General features: G+C 43.0%; 3 protein-coding genes across 7 annotated transcripts; 1 reads left to right on the forward strand and 2 right to left on the reverse strand.

Moving 5' to 3' along the window:
- Nucleotides 1-842: 842 nt before the first annotated feature.
- On the reverse strand, nt 843-4,493 carry LOC124329229. Of its 5 annotated transcripts, none has more exons than XR_006916605.1 (6): nt 3,959-4,163; nt 3,487-3,593; nt 2,969-3,169; nt 2,777-2,885; nt 2,239-2,322; nt 843-1,815 (listed from the first exon to the last, which is right to left on the reverse strand). XR_006916605.1 is itself a non-coding variant. In XM_046788292.1 (3 exons), exons 1-3 carry the CDS (start codon nt 4,307-4,309, stop codon nt 3,498-3,500), a joined length of 369 nt encoding a protein of 122 aa, XP_046644248.1. In that variant the 5' UTR covers nt 4,310-4,493; the 3' UTR covers nt 3,198-3,497. The 5 variants fall into 5 exon arrangements, 1 of the variants encoding a protein (XP_046644248.1); XR_006916604.1 differs by having other exon boundaries at nt 2,239-2,334; XR_006916606.1 differs by lacking the exon at nt 3,487-3,593 and having other exon boundaries at nt 2,239-2,334.
- A 2,889-nt stretch (nt 4,494-7,382) lies between these two features.
- LOC124329124 (flotillin-1-like) lies at nt 7,383-16,901 on the reverse strand. Its single transcript, XM_046788150.1, has 11 exons — nt 16,713-16,901; nt 15,847-15,922; nt 15,683-15,773; nt 14,983-15,085; nt 14,854-14,894; nt 11,945-12,064; nt 9,928-10,143; nt 9,173-9,360; nt 8,845-9,055; nt 8,028-8,192; nt 7,383-7,941 (listed from the first exon to the last, which is right to left on the reverse strand). The coding sequence occupies exons 1-11, from the start codon at nt 16,762-16,764 to the stop codon at nt 7,924-7,926; spliced, it is 1,281 nt and encodes a 426-aa protein (XP_046644106.1). The 5' UTR covers nt 16,765-16,901; the 3' UTR covers nt 7,383-7,923.
- LOC124329023 lies at nt 14,494-21,581 on the forward strand. The gene is made up of 5 exons (XM_046787935.1): nt 14,494-14,794; nt 17,530-17,697; nt 17,781-18,111; nt 18,592-21,032; nt 21,113-21,581. The coding sequence occupies exons 2-5, from the start codon at nt 17,545-17,547 to the stop codon at nt 21,179-21,181; spliced, it is 2,994 nt and encodes a 997-aa protein (XP_046643891.1). The 5' UTR covers nt 14,494-14,794; nt 17,530-17,544; the 3' UTR covers nt 21,182-21,581.
- Nucleotides 21,582-25,812: the final 4,231 nt, after the last annotated feature.

Here is a 25,812-nt window from a genome sequence, read left to right on the forward strand (position 1 = left end):
AAACTTCAGATACTGAACCGGGAAGCCCGGCCATGGAATTCCGTCAACACCGGAATGGATCCGATGCCAGTTTCAAGGTAACAATGCAAATGATTCCGTTCGAAATTGGTTTGACGAATTCAAACAACTCTTTTCTATTATCTGTGGTGAAAGCAGTCGACGTCCAGCACGGAATGGGATTCAATGCCGTTTGCCAACGACAACGCCAGTTACCAGTACCATCAAACAAGGAAGTGAGCGGGCTCACCCGGCCCTTGCGGCACTGACTTACTCTTCTTCCTCTGTCGCCGCCGTTCTGTCAGCAACGCCAACACCAAAATAAGTCTCGGTCAGCATTTGCACCCCTGTCTCTTAAGTACATTCTCTCACTCGTCCTATTTGCCTCGCTTTGAAACTCCTTAGCGTTTGCATTTAGTTTAGCTTTTGCTGCCAAATTCAACGCTTGTTTGTCAATGCCACTTTTGTTTACGATTAACAGGAACTAGCGAGCGACGAATTGGGCTCTATGTTCATGGAAGAGGAAAGCAGTAACCAGCCCATAAGGCAGAAATCCTAAATTGGGGGTCGCAAAAAACGTTCTTAATATATATCTTAACCTGGATTTTTTAACGTTTGCTGAACCCCTAGACCAACCCCCTCCCTTCCCTTGGAATAAGAAAAACGTTCCGAGCCCCACTTTTTGTTTAATCCCAGCCAGCTGCGTCAAAGTGCCTAGTTCACAAGCATGCCTCGTAAAGCAAGCATGATCCATCTGGATTGATGAAATAGTTTGTGAAAAAATGTAGGAAATTCCTATATTTTTATTTATCCCTTTTTCTTCTTCAATTTAACACTGGTCCATCACGTTACGTGACGATTTTAACAGTTGGGATATTTTTTTTTGTTAAATTCACCGTCCTTTTGTTATGTTGCCCGCCCAGCCAACTGATGTACCTATATAATAATGTGTGACTGCACGGGGGTTTTTTTTATGCAAAGAAACAAGCTCTTCTCAATATTGACGACTGGTTTGTAACCCCTGTATTTTTCATCAAATCTACACGTTTTGACTACTCCTTTGATTTATGCTAGCTTTTGATCTATAAAAATATTTTTTCATTTGATCTCTGCAAAAGTTTGTCTATTATCATTTGATATTGTTGCCTCTATTCTCTTTCTTGTATATTCAGATAAAATCAATCTAGAATGTAAATCTAGACAAGTTTCAATTTGTCTGAACATCAACTCTGTGATGTAGATCTAGACCAGTTTCAATTTGTCTGAACATCAACTCTGTGATTAAAGATACCAGAAAATAAAATTTAGAGAGCAAAACAAAAAATGCAAGTGATATTTATCTTTAGCTTACAATCGTATAATAAATGTTTCAAACGCTTAGTAATTAAGGCAAAGATTTTCTTCAAATTTACATTGAACAAGAGAAAAATAAATCAAGAACATGACTAAATAAGATTTCATTTTAATATTTTAAGAATGAAGGGAATTTCTGTTCTGTTTGATCAAAAAATTTACAATTCTTCACAAGCTTATGTTCTTTTCATAAAAGCTGTCTTATTTAGAAGCAGGAAGTAGTCAAATTTAATCTAAATCAAATGATAAACTTAAGTAAATTCTAAACCAAGAAGAAAAGCATAGGTACCACACACACGTAGACAAAAGTTTAAGCAAAATGCTAACCCACTTGATCTATCTTATAAGTAAATCATTACCATTTCAGATTTCCTGTTTTCTTCACATTTCTGTTCTGCAACCTCATCAAAGAGACATCTTGTTGACACGGCACCGCACGTTGAGAAAGGCAAGATCTCCGCCATGCTTGTCACAAAATTAAAGTAGATTAGTAAAAATGTATCTCTCAACTGTAAAAAAAAAATAAAAAATTGCAAAGCAAAACACGAAAAATATTTGCATATATTGATATTTGACTTTAACTTGCAAATGTATCATAAATGGATGCAAAGTGTTTTAGTTAAGACAATGATATGCTTCAAATTTAGATTACTAGAGAAAAAAGTTATCACGAAGATGACCAAAGATCACATTGCGAAAATTTTCTTTAAACTTCCTGTTTGAAAAAAAAAAAATAATGCAAAGGACGACAATAAACTCATGTAAAACCACACGACCAGACTTCACTGAAAGTTACAATACTGAAGCAAAGAAATCTACTCTCTAGTCTACCATATCCCATTACTTAATCTAAATATTTCTTTAAAAGAAATAAATGAACATAGTTACCTTATCATTTCTGGTTTCTGCATGGAATGCCTCAGTCATAAACTGATTGCAACAGCTAACATCTTCACAACTTCCGCCAACTGGCTGCATCTCATACTCAGAAGCCGTTTAAACAATTGAAAAAATGTTAAATTAATATTGAGAATGAAATGTCTCGTCGTATGTAATATAATGAAAAGCATAAAGTTAAACTAAACAGTCTCTCGAAACTACAAGAATACACTTTTTTATTGGAATTTTGCTCACTTTAGCTTGCAACTGTATCATAAGTGGTTGTGCAACATGTTGTTAAGGCAATGATATACTTAAAATTTAGATTAATAAAGAAATCATGAAGATTACCAAAGATCACTTTGTGAAAATTTTCTTTTAAAGTTTTTCAAGTTGTAGGGGAATTTCTGTACTGATAGATTAGAAACTGACAACAAACTTTTCAGAAAAGCTTTCTTATTTGTAAGCAAAAAAAAGATGTCACTTGTTTTCAACATCAAGAACAAAATGCTAACCTACTTGATTTAACTTAAAAGTACATTATTACCATTTCAAATTTCCTGGTTTCATCACATTTTTATCTTGCAGTATAGTAGAGATCCTCTCAGAGACGCATCTTCATCACACGACAGCAATCACGTGGAAAAAAGCTAAAACTTCGACATGCATTTACAAAATAAATTGAAGTAGATTGGAAAATGAACTTTTCGATAAGTCAAAACTCACACAATGCACTTACTTGCTTTAGAATTATTCACTTTCGATTCAGCTTGGTCGAAAGGCGTAGAAAGATTTTTTAAAAATGTAAAAGCGAAGAACATCCTCATTAATCAGCAGCAGCAGCACATTCCCGTACACTGTCTCAACAGTCAACAGCAAATGGCGGCTTCGTCACTCACGAAAACACACTCCGCCATCTGGTGGACACAATTTTACACACCTGGACAAGCGACATATTCCATAAAATTTGCATAAAATTAGCAAGCAAGATGACAGGAGTAAAGACTGTAAAATTGAATCACAAAATTCCCTCAAAATTATTCTGATATCAGAAATTCTACAGAAAATGTATAATAAACAAGTTTTTCAATTAACAATTAATAAAAAAAAATAAAAAGGATGAAAATCAAATAATGTAAAACCACACATCCACAGACTTCACTGAAAGTTACAATACTGAAGCAAAGGGATCTGTTCTCTGGTCTTCCATTACTTAATCTAAAGCTTTCTAAAAGAGAAATAAATGAAAATAGTTACCTTTTTGTGAATCATTTCTTGTTTCTGCATTGGGATGCCTCGGCCTCACAAACTGAATACAACAGCTGACTACCTTCCACCAACTGGCTGCAGTTCATGCTCCTATGCTGTTAAAAAGAAATTGAAAAATATTAAATTACTATTAAGAAGGAAAAGTCCTGTGTGATGTAATATAATGAAATGCTAGAAGTTGAACTAAACAGTTCCTCGAAACTACAAGGATACTCTATTTTGGAATTTTTTCTCGTCACAATTCTAATATCAATATCATTAACTTTACCATAGAACCTACACTTGGCAAGACTTCCCAACTAACGATAGTAAGTCTAGTCCAACCCCATGGAAATTGAGTCATAAAACCACATGTCCTTTGAAGATGCAACACAGTCCATTCTACAACAAAATAGGATCTAGATCTACTCTGTCAACAATTAATTAAATTTGAATGGAAATCGGTTGACATAACACTTACTTTTGCCGTCAAGTGTTTCTTCATTGGTTGATACATTAACATACAACCGGTACAAGTAACAAGCAACGACATCAGTTTCAGGCCACGTGATAATTGATAAGGTGATTTGACAGATAGGAAATTACAGGCTAGATTTCCTGTAAATAAACGTGAAAAAATTTTACATTTAGCAACCATACAGTCTCGTAACGAAAAAAAAATCTTTTTGACGTAACTTTCATAATGGAAAATGCCGCAGTACCAGTACATTTCAGTACCTCGTATTCTCGTTGGATGCCGGCAACCATCTTGAAAGTAACGCGCATGGCGCAGCGTTGCAAATTTCAGTTTTGCAATTAAAAACGTCCGCATCTGGCATCTCTGCAATCGCAAAGAGCCAATCGGCCAAAGGCCAAAGCGGCAAAAGTCCGACTGTGAACTGTGATTAAAACATGTTCAGCTAAACGACTCTCTAGATTAAAATTTACGTTTTGCTGAAATTTTTCAAGAAACCATCCCTTTCTATTTTTTAGCATTTTTTAGCATTGTTCATAGGAGCCCTATCAGGCTATCACTAACTCATTAGCAGCGCGGCTTACTTAGTTTACATTTTGAGTGACACCTAGCGAGCCCTTTATTGATTCCCTGGAACGATTTATTTTCAGCCAGAAAATTATTTCACCTGGAAAAACCAAAAATTCCGTCTAGGTTTCGTACGGGACTGGGCGTGAATTATGCTTTCCCTATTCCCGTCGAAATATACTCGGTTGTTATAACTTGCGCGTCATAAGTAATATCGACTCCTTTTTCCAAGAAAAAACCGACTACTGGTACGAAAATGACACAACAGCTGCGCGTGTTGGAATCCCTAGTTTTTTTTATCACGTTATTCAACAGGCGGGAAGTAGCACTTGCCCATATAAACCAGCCAATTAAACACAAGCTATCGAGGACAATGCATTTTAAACTAGTTATGGAAACCAAGAACATTTGCTATTTAAAAAAGGAGGATAACGCGGACATTGTCGCAGTTCTCCAACCACTGAGTGGTGAAATGGCCAATAACTTAAAGCGAAATTATTCGGAAAAAAATACGGTGACTTTGTTTTCAATGGAGTCCGAATATTCGCGATTGCGCACTTCTTTCTAGAATTTTTCTCAGAAAAATCGTGAATGATTAAAACTAATTGCCGAGCCAGATGAGGGGGAGGAGGCCGATATCTCTAGCACGGTACGCGCATCATTACCAGACTGTGTCTACTTGTAAGAGTAAAGGTGTAGTAAAGTATATTTGATTAGTCTCATCCACAGTTCTCACGGTTTGCATGATAGTGTACATTTGCATCAACCACGGGCTTCGTTTCAACGGCTCGAAATACCTGGCACGCCGTATAATCGCCAAATATACAGGTATGCTACTACGACGCATGATGGCGAGGCTCACAGCTCGGTTACCTACACTCGGAAAAATGTGCGTAGCGTGACTAAATTATATCAATCAAGAGAAATAGCGAAGGGAAAGGTAAAAACGAACGCCACATATACATCGACCGGAGCACCCCTATTGCGGTGTGCAATTACACAGTGTGCAGCAACGCTGGAGTCAAATAACCACTTCAGAATCGCTCATGCTCGTAAATCGACTTAAATTATTATTATGTAGGTCAAACGACAGGACACACAAAAAGAGAGAGAGAGAAAATCATCACAGAATGAGCGAAATGCGAGGAAAGAGAAACGCGCATTTTCTTCGAAAATAAATAAAATGCCAGCCCGATAATTCCAGCAATTTTGAGTTTTTATTTTTCCTTCGTCTTTCGTTGGGTTAACTACGGAAACGTTTACACCGCAACGACCGCAGCAGTCCCCTAGCCATTGACCACACTCACTGCATAATGACTTACCAAGTAAACAATGCATTTCTTTCCAATCACCTTTATTGGCGGGACAATTTCAGCTGCATTCGGATTTTCTATCCGCTTTGTAACGAGCAAAGTCGTCCAAGGAGAGGAAATGCAGCGTGTAGAAAACTGGTTGTTGGGTAATTTTTCGCCCCTTTTGGTCATCGTCGTGACTACCATGCGCCTCGTGTACTTGAGTCGTTTTTGTTTTTACGACGTTTAGACCAAAAGTCCAGCTCGCCGGGGTGGCAAAAGACACGGCCTCCACCCCGGAATGGAAGGAGAGCTTTGTTACGCAATTGCAATTAAATTTTTCTTCTTTCATGTCCCATTTTTTTTAACGATTGTACTTCGATTTTGCCAGTTTTTCGCTGCTTGTCTGAAATGACCGTCCAGCACTCTTAAATTTCATTACCGGAGACTTTGAAACAAAAAAAACAAAGAAAATACAAAGAACGAAAACAACCGTTTCGTCAAATTTATGGCGAGGGGTGTGGCAGGGCCATCTTATGGATAGTTCCGAGGAACTCTTATGTCTTATGGTATACATAATATTCTCGCACGCCACACACTCTTAATGGATTTCACACACAACAGACAACTACAAATTTTGGAGTCGACCAAAAATTCCTGACGCCTTCACCGATGATGCAATGTGAGAGAATTCTCTCAGAGGTACAAAAAAAAAGTAGTTTTGCTCGTTTCGACTGTACCACCACCTCTCGTCCATGGGGGGTTCACGTTTTTTTTTGTGTGTTCTTTTCTGGCTCCGCTGAGTATCATAACACGGTGTCTTATTATGGCATGAGCATCAAAACAGAAGAAGTAAAACCAAAAATAAAATTGACGTTAGAATTTTTAAGAAGCAAAGTTCTGTTTCCATCTGTTGCCGAGTTGTTATTTTGTTTCTATCCATTTCGGAGAGCTGCCGTACGTGCCGGCGTACGCCACATGCTCGATAGCCAATTTAACAACGGGCGAAGGTATGTACAGTTGGACCGATTGTCCTTCACACAACCCGATAAGTCTTTCATTGATGTGTGTGGTATGGCTGGCATTCAATGGCGATATAATTTTTCTACTTTTTCTTTTCTATCTGTCTGTTCGCCTGTCTGTGATGTGGTTTATAGGTTTTTGGTCGACTAAGAAGTCTGAATAAAAACATGACACGACTGTTACACACAATCTCCCCAACCCAAGAACCGTTTTTCGAAGCCGAGACATTTCGAGCTTCCACAAAATTCGGGGGGAATGATATGTGACCGCGCCGCTGTTTTTCCCAGTTGGTCGGCATGAGTTTGCGGACGAAGGAGGAGGAGTAGCTTTGCAAGGAGTTTTACGTAAGCAATAGCTGCACGCGTGTACATATTGAATCGTATCGTACGTGTGGTCCGAGAGAAAACGGATTCTAACGACGCAAAAAGAAAAAGAAAAAAAGAAAAAAAGGAGAAAAACACGATCCGGTTCCTTGTTTTTTCCCCCTGCTATAATCCCACGAAATACTTGTAAAGATCATGGAAGAAAAGGAGACTTTACTCTTGGCATTTGGTGTTGGCAAGTTCTTTTGGTTCTCTCACGGAAAATAGGGAAGTAAAATACACATATATTTTTGTTTTGACGGAGGCCATCGAGGATTCCATATGGTCCAAAAATCAGAAGAGGCAAACGAGAACAGAATTATCGAAAAAACGGTCAAAGAGATGGAGAAAGAGATGAGAGCACTTTCGCAAGGTGACGACTAGATGTGTGAGTAGAAAGGCTTCTTATCGCCATGTTATGGTTTTCAAGCAAAACTTTTTGCGTCTAATCGAGCCTATTTGGAGCGAAAGAGATAAGTAGTCGACTAAATAAACTATTGCTGACAATACACGTTCTAATATTTTCTAAGACACTAAGAGTGAGGAATGAAAAATAAACATCAAAAAGCTTGAGTTTTCAAAGAGATTCAAGAGTAGAAAAAGAGATTTTACGACTCGGAATATTTGGATTTTAGCAAGCGATATGGCCAGTTGAATTTAACGAAGAAGAAGATGAAGAAGAGACAGTGCGATGGCTGACTGTCTTGTCCAAGAACCGGCGGGCGCCTTACACAGCTCGGATTGACTGATAATTGGATGGTTGGATCAATGACATTATTTTCAACCTTTTTTTTTTGTTTTGCTTTAATGAATACGGATCGAAGCGCATACTTGTGCCATGTCGATACCGGTGAGAGACTTGACCAGGTTCGGCACCTTGCCCATGATATCCAAAATTTCGCCAGTCAACTTGGCGGCGCCAATTTCTCCGTCACCGGATGAAATCATCGTGATTTTCCTGGCCTGTGCAATCGGAGCTGCCACCTCTGCCGCCATCTGAAATAATCATCGCAGAATGAAACCGTTCATTAAAATCAATTTCTAAAACAGGAGAAAGCCCCTCCCGTTGCTGTGCCACAGGAACTTTCTTGTGTACGGGGGCGGCGCGTCGGGTGGGCCCGTTATTATGCAGGCGATGATGTGATGGTGCCACGGAATAATTTTATTTTTTGTTTTTGTTAGAAAACAACGGCGTCAAAAGGCTATGACAGGTGGAAAGTGGGAGGAAGGAAACTCTACAACCGCAGTATTCACAGTCAAAATCTGAATGCCGACAGCTGGCTTGTCAAGTTTGTGAACGACTTCATTCCATCATTCATTTCTCTTTCCCTCAAGGGGTCTGCGAGAACCTCGATGAAACTACGGAATAACAACAACAACAACAGCATTGACTTGCTGTTTTGTTCTTTCTTGCATTCGTTTCCTTCGTCCCCTTTCCCTCATTTACCCGTTTGTGTGTGGCGCTGTCCTCGTTATGGCAACAAGAGAGCAACAGCGTCGACCACAAACTTTGAACTTGGCGCTCGGGTTGGCGCAGACAATCACTGAAATTCAACTGACGTTCACCTGCTTCACGTCTTGTTTTTTGTTTGGTTTGAAAACGATAAAAGAAAAGAGGAATACAGTATCATCGCTTCATTAAACTCACCTTGGGCAGCGTTTGGAGTAACATATCGACCATGGCTGCCTCGCGGTACTCCTTGAACGCAGCGGCTTTCTTGCTCATCTGTTCGGCTTCCGCTTTGGCCTTTGCTTCGATGGCGAACGCCTGAGCCTCTCCATTGAGGCGGATGGCCTCTGCTTCAGCCTCTGCTTCCAAAACAACGCGCTGGCGGTGGGCATCGGCCAGCTTCTCCAACCTTTTTATGATTTCATTTATTATTTCAATCAAAAGAGAAATTGAATGAAATGGGCAGCCAGCGTGTGCCGCTAGAGTGAACATTCGTTCAAGCCTGGTCAAATCAAATAATATTTACTTGAATTTCTCGGCTTCGGCCGGTCGACGGACTTTGGCGTCCAGCTCCTTTTCCTTCCGCAAGATTTCTTGCTCTTGAACGAGAATCTGCTGGGTTCGTTCCACCACCTGGATCTGCATCTCCTCCTCGCGCAATCGCTGCTTGGTCTTGGCCGCTTGCAATTCGTACGCCAGTTCTGCTTCTGCTTTCTGTCAATAGCCAAGAGATGGGCGAAAACAAATACCGGTAATTGAGACCCAATTCAGATTTCCAGCATCGAAATGAAAACAAACAAGAAGAGGATTTTGAAAAAAACCAAAACAAAGAAGAAAAAAAAAGAACAGCGGCAGCATCTGCAGCAGAGCGAGTCAAGTGTCGAATCTCTCACGTTTCGATCACGGTTTTTGTTTACCACTTCCGCCATGATTCGAGCAGTGGAAAACGATAGCCAAAGGCGGTAAATAATTCCCATGAAGTTAAAAAGAAAAGCAAAAATAAAGGCGAAGTAGAAGAAGTAAAGAACTCTTAAAAAGTCGAGACAAAACCCATACACGAGCAAAATACAAACACTCACTCTCTCTCTCAGATTATAACTTTTTTTTTAAACAAACAAAGTGATGAAAAGAATTCCCAGAGAAAACAGAAAAAAAAAAACTGAAATGAACCTCTTAAACATGGTTTTTTTCCCTCCGGAGGGAAGGCCCTCCGGAACTACAGATAACTTTTTGACGGGATTTGGAATGGATATTAGACATACTGTAAAATATATTACGTACTTTAGCTTGGACTTCTTGGTCGTACGCCGCTTTCTTCAGTTCAAAGTCACGCTGGGCTTTGGCTATCTCGATGTCGTTGACGAGGCGGGCGGCTAGCCGCTCTTCCTCGGCAATGGCCTCCTTGATTTGCGAGTCAGCTCGGGCCTCCGCCTCTCCGATGCGAGCGTCGCGCTTGACTTCCGCCGTCCGGGCCATTCCGAGCGCTTTCAAGTAGCCCTGCAACCGAACAAATAGAAGACAAAACGCAATGAGAACAAAACAAAACAGAAAAATGGAAAACTAGCCATGTGGTAAAAGAAAAAAAGTTGGAAACGAGTGAAAGTCTCCACAGGGGAAGGTCGAAAGCTAATAAATAATAAACGAGAAGACTTTTACGACGCCCATTATTGACAGTGGCCTTAGAAGCATGCATCATCCATGGGCTGCTGAAGCTCTCTGCACCTGTCGGTTCAGATCGAAGCGGAATTCGAAGAAAAAAAGACGAACGAAAATATTCAATCCATTTCCTCTTGGGTTTTCACATTCAAATAGAGCCATCCTATGATAGCTTCTCAGGATTATTAAATCTACTAAATCGTAAACGCTAAGGCGGAGATATCGGCGAAAGGACGGAACGACTTTCCGGTTATTCTTATGAGTCGAGTTTTTTTTTTAGTGATTACTTTTATTCTTTCTTTTTACAAAGCCACATGCCGATGGTTTCGGAACTCTTTTGAAATCATCCAAGATGATGGCATAACGTTAAAAGGGCTGAAGAGGTCCAGTCTAATAATTGGATGGGCGTGGAATTATGACTTTTTCCCCAAAATGCGATATCAACGACGGCGACGTTTGCCGGCCTCATTAAAATTCTACGTATGGCATACTGTATGTGTTGGATGCTACGCGGCACCGCGGACGGGCCAATGGTTCCTGGTGGCTGAATGCTGAATACCTGGGAATTTTTCCGTGCCGTTTTCTACGCATTCTGCTAAATAATAATAAATCGGGGGGAAAATAACCAAAATAAAAATAATAAAAAATTGGAAGGGAAAAAAAAAACACTTTAAAAATGAGGTGGCTGGATCTTCCTACTTCTTCGAGTCGCGCGGTGTTCGCTCGATATTCTAAGCGCATTTCTTTTTTAACGTCGAAACGATGTTCAACGCCGCTGCCCAAATACAAAAAAAGAAGAAAAAGAAAAAAGCGGCTCTGAAATCCGAGACTTTCTCCCGATGCGTTTTCTACGTCTTCACGAGCTCTGGCTCGGGCGCGCGCGCGCGCGCGCTCAAGAGTTCAATGCGCCGAAAGAGTAGTACACGGTTCCACTTATATGATTCCTTCATCTGGCTACGGCTGGCCGCCTCCATTGCAAAGGGCGTGCAATAGGGCTTCTTTTATCCATACGCTGAACGAACATAGCCGACCATAAAAATAAAATAAAAACTAGAGGGAAAAAAAGGAGAGAATGGCATACAACAAACAAATGATCTATTAACAAAAATAATAAATAAAAGCGAGAAGAAAGGAAAACGTTCAAGATTCATAGGGTGATGAATGAGTCTCGTAATCCATAAAAAAAAGTTGGACACACTCAACGAGCGGTACCAAACTACTACAAAAAGGACTCTTTCTTTGCATCTCTGACAAAGATGGAGAGACTACAGAGAACACTGACCGATGATATTATACGCATGTGTTTCGTGTTCATTCTTACCCGCCCACCAGCCACCTGACACTGGATTACGTGGATCTGACCAGGCCCATTACAAAATGTAAAGAGTTCTTTCATGCCTTTCCTTCGCTGCCTCTTCACATGTCCCGACTATGTAAATACCATTTTTGACACGAAGCCCAGATGCAAATCATTTCTCCTACATTTTTCACCCATAACATATACAGTTCACCGTACGGTCGACACATTCAGAACAGGATTCGTCCTGGTTACAACCGTTCTTTTTCTTTCTTTGCAGAGAAAGGAACACTTTCAAAGGTAACAAACTTGCAGGTGGATAATAAGAAAAAGGAATAAACTAACCATGTCGTCACGAACGTCTTTCAAAGTGTAGCTAACGACGGTGATTCCCATGTTGACCAGATCTGATGAGGCAACTTCAAAGACCTGGCGGCTGAACTTCTTTCGGTCCTTGTAGATTTCCTGCAGAATAAAAAAGAAAGGGAACGAGTTAAGGTACAATCAGCTGCGCGAATTGAGATTGTCGTGTAAGATGATCACGGGGGACGACTGCGACCTTCAAGGAATTCATTCATACCCATTTCACAGTTACCATAAAAAAGCAACAAATTAGACATGAAACGTTCCGCCTACTACTCCCTCCGAGGCGGGAGTGTGAGGGCACGGGACGTGAATGAAGATGAACGAGCTGGATGGATATTATAACTGTTCGTTGGCTTGACAAGAGTGGGAAAAAATCTTCTCAATCCAAAACTTGACTTGGATTCCTGAAAAGCGTTGGGCACTTAAAAACGAGGAAAAACTTTTACAAGTTACAAGTTACAAGTAACAAGTAAAAAGTAAAAAGTAACAGCAGCAGCCGCTATAGAGATAGAAAATAGACACATATATCTGTACACGCTCAGATGGTCGGCCCATTCCGCCGCCGGACCGGACCGCAAGTCCAAGATGCGGGAGCAGCCAAGCGGCGGGCCCAGCGCCCGAAGTGACGGCTGAATTTTCGACAACATTTTGAACATCTCGTCAATACGGAAGACGACGGGGTAAAAAAAAAACTAATCGGACGTGAGAAAACTCACGAAAAATTCTTTCGATGAGGTTACTGCTTTTTTCTTTTACTTTTTCCTAACAGACGGGACAGTAGGCCGTCATCCGCAAACGAGTAACGGGAATCGACCGGACTTCTCATTTCAACACCTCCGGTTCTTTTTGGTGGCCGCCGACTGTTGCAATCAATTAAGGGCCGAGCACCACCACAGTTACAACAGCAATGACAACACCAACAACACAGTTCTCGTCGCAAATGTTTTTTCACATTTCAAATTTTGAGAAAAATAACCGGCCACTGTGACCTCCGTACTCAATTTATGTCCTAACACGACGACCGCACGGAACATCCGCAACTAGTCCCCTTTTCCCGTCTCAAAGTATCTAATTAAATCGCGTAAAGTTAAACTTTCTCGAGAAACCAGAACGAAATTGGTGGAAAGCACAGGACGGAAAACATGACCACAGCGACCTCCCTACTAAACATATACTAAAAAAGGGGGGTAGAGACAAAATAACCTGTGGCAATTTCACATGCGAGGGTTCATTCAGTGTGGCCAGTACCAACACCCTATAGCTCATAACGTCCATCAATAATACAAAGGAGGACGATTACCAATTCAGACAAAACAATAGCGAGAGAAACAAAAATAACACAAACCCCAAAGTGAAATCCAGTGATTAGGGTCACCGGAACTAGTTACGCATTAAAAAGGATTTTCGATAGCCGCCAACAGCATTAAGAGACCCATGGCTATATCGTTAAGATGATCATTATTACAAGTATTCTTTTTCCCCTTTTTTTTTCTTTAAAATTTCTTCGTTTTTACGATGTGGTTCCTGGCAACTATAGTCATCAAAGAAACAAGAAAAAACAACATGGAAAAAAATAGCATTGTGTGTCTAATTAACCATCGGGGACCTTTAGGGGGGGAGTTGTTCCATTCCAAGTACTTTTCCCGATCGGGATAGCTCACCCACCAACAAGCTCGCAAGACCGTCCGTCTTCGACTCGGCCGTTGGCCGCGGTGGGTAACTGCGACCACAAGATGGACACCCAGAGCTAGCAAGCAAATACACTATAATGATACGTAGGCAAGCAACGTCCGCGTTCCCATCATAGATGGGATGTGGGAGGAGTGAATGGGCGATACGAACAGTTGAATCCGAAAAAAGTCAGAAAACAATCTAGAGGTGATTTTAAGTCGGCGGATGAGAGACGGGAACTAGTCCGACCTAGAAAAAGGTCTTCTCTACATGGGATGAAACGAGTACCACACGCTTTCGACGAGTTCTTGTTTTCCTTTTTCCGTTTTATTACTGGAAACCCAACGCCCACCAGCCACGCAATCACGCCTTAACTCACGCAACAAGTCTTGTTCTAATGGTGTAATCGTGAAACATCAACGTTATTTCCCTTCTCTCTGCATCTTCTTCCTCAACAGGTCAATGACAGATAGAATGCCATGCCTAGATCTACGTCGGGACCCCGACTATGTTGATCGGCGGACCTGAACGATCGGAGGGCAAAACCCCTTGATTGCTTATTAGCGTTTCTGACATGACCCTTTTTTCAGCCTAGATGCAAGAATTATGTCAACCCGGAATCGTTTGCCAGCCAGCCAGCCAGCCAACCAGCCTGCCTGTCGATTTATTTCGCTTAAAGAGTCGGAGGTGGAAGACCTCCTCGACGTGACTTTTCGTTTTCCAGTTTCCTCTCCGCTGTCTACCACTATTGCCTATAGACTTGCATACATGACAGGAACTCCCTCCAGGCTGCCTATAGGTGGCGAATGACCACAAGGGAAGAATAAAACTACGTAGGAATGAACGAAGACTGAACGAACCAACGAAGAGCAATTTCCCCCCGCGGGGTTCCACGCCAGTCCATTTACCCGCGCGCGTTTTCTGAGCCAAGAAACACGCGCGTCTTTCTCCACTCCCGTCTCAGTAGACTATCAACTTGTTGCCGGTGCACATCTGAAGTTGGCCACTGAACGCGCAAGTGTTCAATTTTCTTACACTTATTCGCTATTATCCAATACTCCAGACAGGATTAATTTCGCCAAGAACCGCACCGACTGGATTTTTCGCAGTTCAAACAGCACCTCTTTTCTGACCGCTCCGTGTCAACGGAATGGGAACGTAAGTCTTTCTAACAATCGTTTTTTAAAAATAATCAATCAATAAAAAGGATAAGTTACCTCGACAGTCATTGAACCCATGATGGCACGTTGGTGTCCCTCTGAAATCGATTGAGAAAAAAAAATCAAAAGAGAAGTTAGACGCGTGTCCCGTTAGAAAATAATCACTTCATTGAACAGAAATTTCACCTAGAGTTTCCAGAGCAACTCTGCGGATCTCTTGCTCGGCCTTGCCCAAAAATTGCTCGCACGCAGCCAGTAACATTTCTTCGTTCTGCCCTTGTACTTTAACCTGCCAAAATGAAAATAGAAAAAGACATTGAAGGATGAATGAAGCTCTCCAGTAAGCAAATCTAGTTCAAGAGTTCTTCACATGGGTGTCATGGGAGGGAGGACCTTTCAACCGTTAAGTTCATCGTGACAACTTCATTTTTTGTTGGCCTTATTATTCTCTTTTTGGGTGCTCCGTCAGTCGTCACTTTAAAATAGGGTGCCATTAGAGCAGTCATGACGGCTCTTCAAGGAAAGAGAAAGACAGGGGCCATCAAGAGAAACCGACGACAAGCAACCATCGCCCATGTCTCAATTACCGAGGAAATTTAGACACTCCTAAACTTTTTGATCCGACAAGAGACACCCAAACAAGAAGTCAAAGGATCACCAGATACTTAAGGAATGAAGTTATTAGGCCAGGTCGACAATTTGATATTTAACGAATTTAGAACGAAAATCTTTGTCGAACGTCGAAGGAATTTTTCAAGGAAGCAGAAACGAAGAAAACTAAAATAGAAAAACAAAGAAAGAGAAAAACAAAAAGCCCCAATGTTCCCACGAGTTGCTACTTTTTGAGATATTTCCCGGTTGCGTTCATCGACTTGAGATCTCCTACCTGAGCAATTCCAGTTACGGATATGGGGACTCCTTGACTTGTGTAGACTCCTGGGCTTTCGACTTTCAGCGTCATCGTATTTAACGAGATTCTAAAGAGAATAAATATCCCGCGTTCCGTTAAAACAGCTCTTTCAAGTTACTTCCTAATTTCTTCGTGATTACCGCTGAACTTGCTGAACCGAAGGCCAAACGAAAGCCCGACCACCTGGAACAAGTAACGGCCTTCTGTGACAGCATCCTAGTAGCAAAAAAACAAAGGAAACATGTAAAATAACAAATCTCTTCAATAACGTTAAATTTGTTGGTGGCATGAATATCTTAACCAGCCGCCGACAGAGCAACAATTTTAATTGGACTGGTATGTGCATGACAATCAGCAATAACATTCTGGTGGTGATACCACTCAAGATCATGTTTTTTTTTCTTCTTAATGAAGTTGAACGTAACAGTATAATGGGATAGCAGCTATAAGAGTTAATCCAGAATTCAGAAAAAAAAAATGTGTGTCTAGACACAACTATAGATGAATCCCAAAGCACTGGAATGAGAGGCCACCTGGCTTCCTCAAATCTGGTTTTGAAACCAAAAAGTGGTTTAGGGTTGAGACTTGAGACCACGACTTCCCAACCAGATTAGAATATTCATGCTCAAAACTGTTCTAAGGCTCCAAGGGAAACATGTTTTATAGCTCATCATCAGGTTAAAAGAAAGAAGGTTTCTTGTCGTAATTTTCCAGCAACTGTTATCCAAGTTATGAGTATCAGCACTTGAAGCACTTGAAAGTTAAAACCAGCTCGGTAGCTACAAAGCAGTGCATCGGTAGCACACCAAGCCTCCCTCTAATGAATCAATATTGAAACAAGGGATTAGGAGTATGTAATTTAACACAGCACAGGTCTGAAAACACTAGGCGACGAGGACTGCACGCAGAGCGGCCTGTCAGAAGTACCACTTTTTCTCCTTCTCACAGTAAAAACACTCTTATTTAAAATAACTGTATTGCGCGCAAAAGATAGAAAAAAACGTACCTGAAACAACCAAGGCCTCATTAGGACCACAAGTAACAAAACCCCAGACCATTTCACGACAATTATGAGCGTGAGAGAGAATGTGTAGTGGAAAGAGGAGGCTGTCAAACAGTTGATGGAAAACAATACCAGGTGGGCCCTAATATACTGGTAAAGCTTCGGCGACGCCACAAACCCCTAGGGCGAGAACCCATACGAAAACACCAGAGCGTTGCCATATCACCCGTTGAAAGAAAAATTCTCCGTAAATCACGAGAATTCTTCCGTGAAGCAATGTATAATCACAGGGTTAGAATGCTGTTTCCCGAAATCTACATGGCAATCAAAGAAATGCTTTTTACTGCCGTACGTATTGAAATTGGTGTCATTTGCCGTTTCAGTATTTTTGTTTTTATCTACTTGAAAAAAAAAGAAAAAGAGATTTTCGGAGCAACAGTTGTTAAAGTTGACCACTAGAGGTCTTTGACTGTCCGAAAATCGTGAGAATCGCCGCACGTACGCAGCCCGTGTTCATTCACACGTGAAATATGTCGCCGAAATTGCGGCATGCGAAACGCGGCTGACATTCTTAAAATAATTAGACACACAGCTGGACCTTTATTTAGTTGACGGAGAAGTGGCGAGTGCAGTCAAATACCGTTGAAAAGACATTTGGTCTCTGTTGAAAAAAATGCCGACGACGCGCAATAAGTCCCGTCGCGTGCGAACGCCGACATATGTTGTTCCACGCGGGCATGGCATCTAAAAATAAAAACAACCAAAGAACGGTGCTATCAACATTTGTTTTAACTCGTTATCCATTTGACCGGAAATACAGCTCGGCGGCGACGCGATGAAGAACTGGATGAAATACGGATCGATCGGCGTCTGCTTCTGGAGCCTCCTGTTGGTCCTGGTCGGAGTCAGCCAATTGACCTTTGGTGCTTATTACATTTCAAAATTGCCCATCTTTAAAATCGGTTCGCCAGTATGGATCGGATTCTTGGTAAGATTATTCAACATAATTCGAAAATTTATACAACTTTTTCTCATTCGTCATTCGATCGTGACTGGATTTTTATCTTGTAGAACGTCCTGTGCGCAGCGGGTCTGTTTGGTCTGCACCACAAAATGCTCGGATTGAGGGACTCCCCATGGCGAATATCTGATTCCCAGCCAGAGCAGAATAAGAGGAAAATTAAAGGCACTTCAAATAGTTCCATTCACCAATCGATCGGCGATTTGAGCGCTCCCACAGTCCAGCCGTTTCGCCTGTACTGGTCCGTCTGTCTTTGTGTCGTCATCATTTTCATCAATGTCGGAAATGCCATCATCTGCCAAGTCGGAGAATGGAAGCTGTGGATGAGCCCTTCCGAACGGGATCAACTCAGAACCAACCTGAGTGTTTTGGCCGTTCAAGGTACTTATTTATATAAATATTATCGCATTTCTCTACTACCTTGTTGTGATGATCAACGAAAAGACTCGAAAAGGGCCGTGTTTTGTTGGCTGAGCTGAAAGAGCGGGTGATTTGAATAAAGTTCATTCAATGCTTATTCTCTGCGCATATACCGATCCATCATAATAGAGTATAGCCAAGCTTTTTCTTATTTTGATAATTTGTTGTGCGTGCCTGTTGGATTTCCTTGTATTTTTTTTTTGTTCTTCTCTTTCTTCTTGTTTGGGCGAATTCGATCCTCCGGCTCCCTGTAATTTCCTTTCTGCCTCCGATAATGACGCGATGATGAAACACAGCAGCCAGGGAGCCGCGCATCACAAATGTCCTTGTCTGCAATAATAATTGTTTCTTTCTTTCTCTTTTTTGTGTGTGTGTGTGTGTGTGCTGTGCCTAATCTGTTCTTTGGCTTCTTGTTTGCCTCTCCTTTTCTTTCCTTTGCAGCCCATCGCGTGACTGCAGCCCAAATGAGCTTGGCCATTATCATCGGCGTCGTTTGCACGGCCCTCAACTTCTGGTTAATGTACAAGCAGCGCAAAACCTGTCAAGATCCGGCTCTCGAAACGGGACACTCGCTTCCATCATCGAATCGAACGGTGACCATCGATCATGCAGCCAGCGCCGGTTCGACAGCCTCGATGGCCGGCAGTACTTTGCACCGCCCTCGCAAGGTTTCCGTCCGGGGAGTCAGTCCGGCTGGATTCGACAATCCCAATTGGGTTTACGGAGAGAACGGCAGCAGCAGCAGTAGCGGCAGCCAAGGAGTTTTGCTCCATCCGGAGCCTGAGAATTCGTCGTCGTCTCGACCGAGACCCGTTTCTGTTTCGGTCATTTCAGATGGCAGCGGCGGCGGAGGCGGAGGCGGTGGTGGCGGAGGTGGTGGCAGTTCGACGACCCGCTACGCCACCATCCGTCGGGCGCCAAGCATTTTGATGGCATTGCCTCCAGAGCTTCATCAAAATCATTTCTTACACCAGGCTCCATCACGTCCCATCCATCTGAAAAGCGCCTCGTTCCGTTTCGGAGGCGAACGAGATCCGACGGTTCTCCGGCAAAGTCGAGCGGCCGCTAAAGTGACCCGGAGCAAAACGATGCGCGAAACGACTTTCATGACGTCGTCGCCCTGTCACAACGGTGGCGGCAACAAACATCCCATTTTCGAGACGACGACCCAACACACATTCGCCCAGCGATTCCAGTCCAGCCTGGACGGCAATTCCGCCCTGAGTTTCGTCCACGATATTACGGGCGAATTCGACGAAGACGAAGGCAACGGAGGCATTTCAGTGGCATCGACGGCTCCGGTGGCCGATTCACCGTTTGCAGTCGATCCACCTCCGCCGAAAATTCCCGTCCGGTCGACCAAAGTTGAGAACGGAATGCAGACCACCGTCGAAGCGGATGTGATGCAACAAGAAGAAGAGGATGACGAAGAAGAAGAAGAAGAAGAAAGACCTCCGGCGAGGGTGCCAGCTGTTCGCCACCAGGTCCGCAGCAGCGACCGGATCATCCTTAGGGTTGAAAGCTTCCGCACATTGCAGTCAAGTCCGGCAAGAACGTCGACTCCGCCAGCTCCTGGCGTCCAACGTCCACATCCGGTGCGGAACAACACCAACGTCAAACGCGTCTCCAGTTCGACGCAGACCGAGCTTTCCGTTTTGAAGCCCGTCAGCGGTAACAACAACAACAACAACAATTTCGGCACATCCGGAATTGGTCAGGGCCAGCAGCGAATGAAGCGCTCAGTGCTGCAGCAACAATATCACGGCTCCAATGGCAAAGTCAAACCGGGCGGAGGAGCCGTGCCTACCAGTCAGGTGGCCACCGAAACGGCCACTATGCCCCAAATATCTCCGGTGGAATCCTCTTCCGGCTACAGTTCTCCGCGCGGAACTGAATCCAAATCGCCGACGCCAGAGCCGACCCTCGGCGGCGTCCAGCAAGAACAGCATCAGGAGCCAATGGCTCCGGGAAAATCGACGCCAGCTCCCGTCAACGTGACGGTCATTCAGATCGATCCCAATCCAGCCGTGGCCAGCGGCAATGGCAAGAATAACCTGAAAGAATTCCAGCCGCGAGTAACGGACGTGACGTACGCGACTCCTCGCAAGCGTTCGGAGCGCGGGACTCCGACCGGTCACAACGAGTCGACATCTACGACGCCGGATCAGAGTTTCCAGGTGAGCATCCAGTCGAAACCAGTCAGCAGATCCGTTTCGTTCCATCACATGTCACAAGCCGGAAGAAAGGCCGTTTACGGCAACGAGTGGCTCAATGCCAGTTCCCTTTTGGGCAGCCACCTGCCGCCGTTGGGCGTGATGAGCATCCCGCGTCCAGCTCTGCGCAGCAATTCCCACCAGCGCTACTCGTCGCCTTCGGGCTCGTCACGCCGCTCCAGCAGCAACAATGTCAGCGCTAATAATGGAGGAGGCGTGACTCAACAGCAACATCCGTCCGGATCGAGTTTAAGTCGATCGACCTCCATGTATTTGGCAATGTCGGAAATTCAGCGCAAGCTAGATTTGCTCCAGGTGCTAGACGCCCGTCACCACATAGCCGTACCATCGGGCGACGTCGTGCCCGTTCATCGTGAGTCACGATACATCGACAACAATCAACGCAACTATGACGACTATTATTCCGCAAGCCCGTCACATCACACCGTGGAGCGCGAGTCATCCAGGCGGACCAGGAGCCGGTCAAATAGCAGCAGCAGCCGGCAGCAGCAGCAGCTTCCGCCTCAGCCACCTCCGCCGCCGCCGCCGCCACCTCCACCGCTTCCGGCGGTCGATTTGAACGATTCACTGGACTCGGCCAAGACGCTGGCCTATCTTTCCGAACTGGAAATGTTGGCCAGGCATTGGCGAACGCAACTGTTGTACAAAGTATAAATCATTCAAACTCAATTTTTCAAAATTGTGTTGGTTATTTTTTTTTTAAATGTGTCTTCTTTTGTTTGCAACAGGTGGAGTTAAAATCGCCCAACAAGAGAATGATGGGCACCGTGCTGGAAAACGATTCCTTCCAATGCTGAAATTCAACACATACAGAGACGCACACACAACGAAAGAAATTTTAAATACATTTTTTTTGTTTGTTTTTCCAAGGCGGAACTTTCCTGCCCTCTTACCTTTACGAACCAAAAGAATCCCAAAGTATTACCATATATTTAAAAAGGAAAGGAAAAAAAAAAAGAAATGTTTATATATATTATGTATTCCCAGCAAACAACATTTGTCAGAAAGAAACAAGAAATTAAGTAGCTTATTCCCTCGACTTTATTTTTCACTTGTGTGTACCTTTACAATCATCAACCCGAGGTTTTGGGTGGATATAACATTATGAATTATTATTTGTATCGATATGATCATGTTATATGTGTACGATCGACCTAAAAATTCATCAATAACAATAATTCCTTGGTTTCGATTTTCCATCATCATCATCGTCGTCTTCTTCTTCTTCTTCTTCCAGCTGTTTGAGGGGACACGCCCAACAATAAAAAGAAAAAGAGAAAGAAAAACTATAGTATCCTGATGGGTATATATATAGGATAGGTGGCTCTGCTCTAAAGCCCCGTCTGGCCCTATGAAATTGGATCCCGTTCTTATATCCTTCGCTACCTCCCAGCAGCAGAGTCCTTCAGCCTTATAGGTGATCTCTGCGCAAAAAGGTGTGGTTCTCTTTTGATTTTTCTCAAGACTTGTATGCAGTCAGCACTCAGTCACTCTTTTATTTTTCTAGAATTGGGAAGAAGGAAAAAAAAGCCACTTTTGCGAGTGACTTGATGAATAGTTTGAAAAATTGAATGGTGGGGGAGGCCACCACCTTACAGCTTCCCTGGGAGACCGACCGGGGGTAAAAAAAAAGGAGAACTTTCTATTGAGAAAAAAATGAAAAGAATGAAACATTCAATTAGTTTCCCCTCATCTCCGTTAAGTGAGAGAATGAATTAACCTGGCACACACACACACACACACACAAAACAGCGCAGAATAGCGACAAAGAGAAGGGCAGTCTCGGAGGGGGGAAAGTAGGTGTGTTCGCGAGTGTCGTTATAATAACAGGCGGGCCGCTCTCTACTGTACCACCACAACCTCCTAATAGCCCCAAGAGGGCAATATATAGGTGAATATACGTAGTAGTAAAGTATATTCAAAAAATTCTTATTTCTTTTTCTTTACCTTTTCAAATGTTTTCGACGAAAGGTAAAAAAGAGAAGAAAAAATGGAATGCTCATTGCCGCGATGATTTGGTGGTGATGGTGGTGGTCGAGAGAGAGAGAGAGAGAGAGGGGGGTTCCGGAGTGTGTCTGTGTGTGTCCTTCTGGCAGTCCTTCCACCCGTGGGGGCCATTTGAAATGGAAATTTATACACCCGAAGAGAGCCGTGTGGCGCGCACAAGGTGGGGTGCCTTAGCTCTATGTCGACAGGCAATTGGAGGATGAATGTCATTAAAAAGAAACGAAGAAGAAGAAGAAGAGGAAGAAATAACTCGACCGACCAGATGGAAAAGAAGAAGAAAGAAAGAAAGAAAGAAAAGAAAAGATCAAGGAATTTGGTAATTTTTTTCTTCTTCTTATTCTTCTCCTTTTTTTTCCCTACGAAATTCTGATTTTTCTGATTGGTCGGCACCGTGAGCGCAGCAGCACGCGGGACTGGTGGCGTCACGAATGATCGTCGTGTATCGCGCCATGGGGGAAGATCATCAGTATTCATCACACACACAAATAAATAAAATAAAATAAAAAAGAGAGAGAAGACGACGAAGAAAGAAAAAAGCCCAAACGGATTCTTCTTCTTCTTCTTCTTAAAAAAACAACAAAATAACGAAAGCAGAGACGGCCCTTTCCGCATTATATGGCCCGTCTCTACGCGTGGGGGGGCCCAGGCGTAACATACCTTATAGCAAATATTACACATATCGACGTTAGACGTGCGATAAAGAAGAAGAAAATCCTCATCTCACCCTGCCAACAATAATGTCTGCTGGCGTGACATCACCTTTAAATTGGATCCCGGGTTTTTTTTTTTACTCTTGCGGATTCTTCCATCATCCGCATCTAAATGGATGTTTGTACGCATCGACTGGGATTACATCGACGCAAAGCGAGAAAGCTTTACATATCGAAATGGCCATCTCGACACGAATTCCTCGAGCTGTTTTTGCTTCTGTGGGAGAAAGAGAGAGAGAAAAAGCTCTCGGATATCCAAGTGCGGCAATGCAATGTACAGATACGCCGCAATCAAACAAGCAAAAATGCGAATCAAGTTGCCGTCGAACCTGAATTGCAAATTTTATCCCTCTCGGAAAAAGAAAAGTTAGACACCGGGGTCTTTCTGGCGCTAGAAAACCGCAGCTCGCGTATAAACTTGCGACAACTGGACATTAACAATTTGAGCAGAGCATTCCACCATTCGGAACAGATCAGATCGAGGGGGCATCGACTAATGTCTAAACATTAGACTAAACGCGTCTACGTGCTGTATATAGCTGCTGGCTAATAGATAAAAGATTGCAACAGCAACGAGCAGGAGGGTATATCATTCTTTGTAATTGGTTGGCACTTTATATAGCGAATTCTATACACATCAGACTACGCGTATGTATGTGGATAACCTTTGGCGAAATTCCTTTTCCCTCTATCCTGGCAGAGAGATAGTTGGTTCTAGTCTCTCTAAGTATATCGTTTCGCCGGCTAAATTTAGCCGTTTTTTATGTGTTGGTGTCTACTCTACTCTAATTGCAATTGGGACACACACTGTATAATAGTATTAAGTGTTTTTCGCCCATTTTGCGGGAGCGGTTTCGTTTTTGAACGCACGAGAAAACAAAAACAAAAAAAAACAAAGAGCCATTTTGGAGGGGAGAAGAAAAACACCTCCAGCCAAAAGACATTACAGTGCGGATTAGACTCCGACCATTTAAACAATCGCAGTCTGCTGGGTCCCGCGCTGAATTTTTATTATTATTTTTTTTTTTTTTTTTCAAAAGATAACTATAAGCGTAGATATTCACGTTATATACGCTTCGACGGCAATTCAAGGTTGGATTGTAAATATCAGCCATTTATTATTTGTTGCAACTGCACTATGACCAAAACTGAAATATTATTTAAACAAAAAAAAAAAAGGTTGATGCAAGGTTTTTTTGTCACCTTCATTTCCATAGATTCTCAATCCTTTCGAAATTGAATGCATTCAAAAGATGGCGGCCGTTTCTTCAGCACAGCGACATGTAACATTGCGTATAGAATCATTATTAACCTATTACAAGATTAATTCCATTTTGACATCGACTGAAGGTATATACGACCATGTCCGCATGTCGTACGTATATTTTCTCTCTCTTTTGTCCACTTTTTGGTTGTTGTTGCTGATGTTATGTTGTGCGTATAGATTGAGTCAATGATTCAGGTATTACGCATCGTGTAATTTATTCAGAAATTCATTCTTTACCGACAGCAGTGACCTGGCATGTTTCTATTCGTTGCCAACACACGGGAACTTTGCGCGGTACTACTTTTTTATTTTGCAGGTCAAAATAGGTAAAAAAAAAAAAAAAACTTTCTTGTAGAAATTGTCTGTCGGTCGGCATTCACGGCTAATTCACGTTGGCCTGTTTATGTTGGGCGTTAGACAATCTAAATAGCGAAGCCGGAGAGAATGCTTCGTTATTAGATTATTACTGTCGGCCCATTTTTATCAGCCAGTCGTATCAACGCGGACATTTACCAACAGAGCTAAATACCGCCCAGCGCATTATATAGAACGACTATCAAGATAGAAAGAACGAAAGAAAAAAAGAGCGGTTCATTAGCCAGACATGTATATAGGGCCCGAAATAATGGCCGGAGGTTTCACGTCATTTTCAATCACGACGCGCGGCCGGCCGGCCGCTGACGTCAATGCGCTGGCGAGAAGAATCGCCAAAATGGATGGCTTACATCGAACGCAATAGAAAAGGCGAATAAACATGGTCCATTACTGCCCATCAACATGTCGAGAGAGAGAGAGGATGTAATTCTGTTTTGGGTGAAGCGACGAATGCGAGCTTTTTCACGATTTTTCCTGCTCATCGCCAAAAAATCGCGGCCGCCCATGTTACTGACTGTTGAAAAAGCGGCGGAATAGTTCACTGGGTTCGGGCTAACAACCTGCCACCGCAGCAGCCGAACCTGGTCAGCGGGTTCAGACGGCGTTCAACCCAATTCTTCGAATAGCTGCACGAATACCTGGACCGAAAGCCGAGAGCCCCGCAACAGACGAGTATAAAGTAATCGGATCTTTGGAGACATAAGTCTTTTGAGAGGCGTCTGAGACTGCGTGTGTGTATGGCATCAGCACCACCGCAGACCACGACGATCCGGCCACCATCGTTTATCTATGAAGGCGTTCATCGGGAGCCCCATTTGTATTATATCTCCGGACGGGCGTGCATAATTTATTCCCAACCGGCCGGGAGCCAGCAACAGGCAGCAGCAGCACTGCTGCTTTTATTCGAGACGATGAGATTTTTTTGGCTGATTCCTCGATGCTTTCTTGGGTTTTGCTCCTGGTGCCGAAGAAGAAGAAGAAGAGAACCCGTTGGGGCGCCCAGCGCCGAGCTGTCCACACCTCTCTATTATTCATGCAGACGGGGGCAGACACACGAAACCCGAACGTA

The sequence above is a fragment of the Daphnia pulicaria genome, chromosome 3 (genome assembly GCF_021234035.1).
Source record: "Daphnia pulicaria isolate SC F1-1A chromosome 3, SC_F0-13Bv2, whole genome shotgun sequence".
In the NCBI taxonomy this organism is placed as follows: domain Eukaryota; kingdom Metazoa; phylum Arthropoda; class Branchiopoda; order Diplostraca; family Daphniidae; genus Daphnia; species Daphnia pulicaria.

Coding starts and splice junctions, on each gene's coding strand:
- LOC124329229 (XM_046788292.1), bottom strand. CDS start 4,309: ATGCGGACGTTTTTAATTGCAAAACTGAAATTTGCAACGCTGCGCCAT. Junction 4,096..4,173: donor CGGCATTTTCCATTATGAAA/GTTACGTCAAAA, acceptor GTTTATTTACAG/GAAATCTAGCCTGTAATTTC. Junction 3,594..3,958: donor AGAAACACTTGACGGCAAAA/GTAAGTGTTATG, acceptor TCTTTTTAACAG/CATAGGAGCATGAACTGCAG.
- LOC124329124 (XM_046788150.1), bottom strand. CDS start 16,764: ATGGTCTGGGGTTTTGTTACTTGTGGTCCTAATGAGGCCTTGGTTGTT. Junction 14,895..14,982: donor AGTTGCTCTGGAAACTCTAG/GTGAAATTTCTG, acceptor AATCGATTTCAG/AGGGACACCAACGTGCCATC. Junction 10,144..11,944: donor AAGACGTTCGTGACGACATG/GTTAGTTTATTC, acceptor GTTCGGTTGCAG/GGCTACTTGAAAGCGCTCGG.
- LOC124329023 (XM_046787935.1), top strand. CDS start 17,545: ATGAAGAACTGGATGAAATACGGATCGATCGGCGTCTGCTTCTGGAGC. Junction 17,698..17,780: donor CAGTATGGATCGGATTCTTG/GTAAGATTATTC, acceptor TTTATCTTGTAG/AACGTCCTGTGCGCAGCGGG. Junction 21,033..21,112: donor GAACGCAACTGTTGTACAAA/GTATAAATCATT, acceptor TGTTTGCAACAG/GTGGAGTTAAAATCGCCCAA.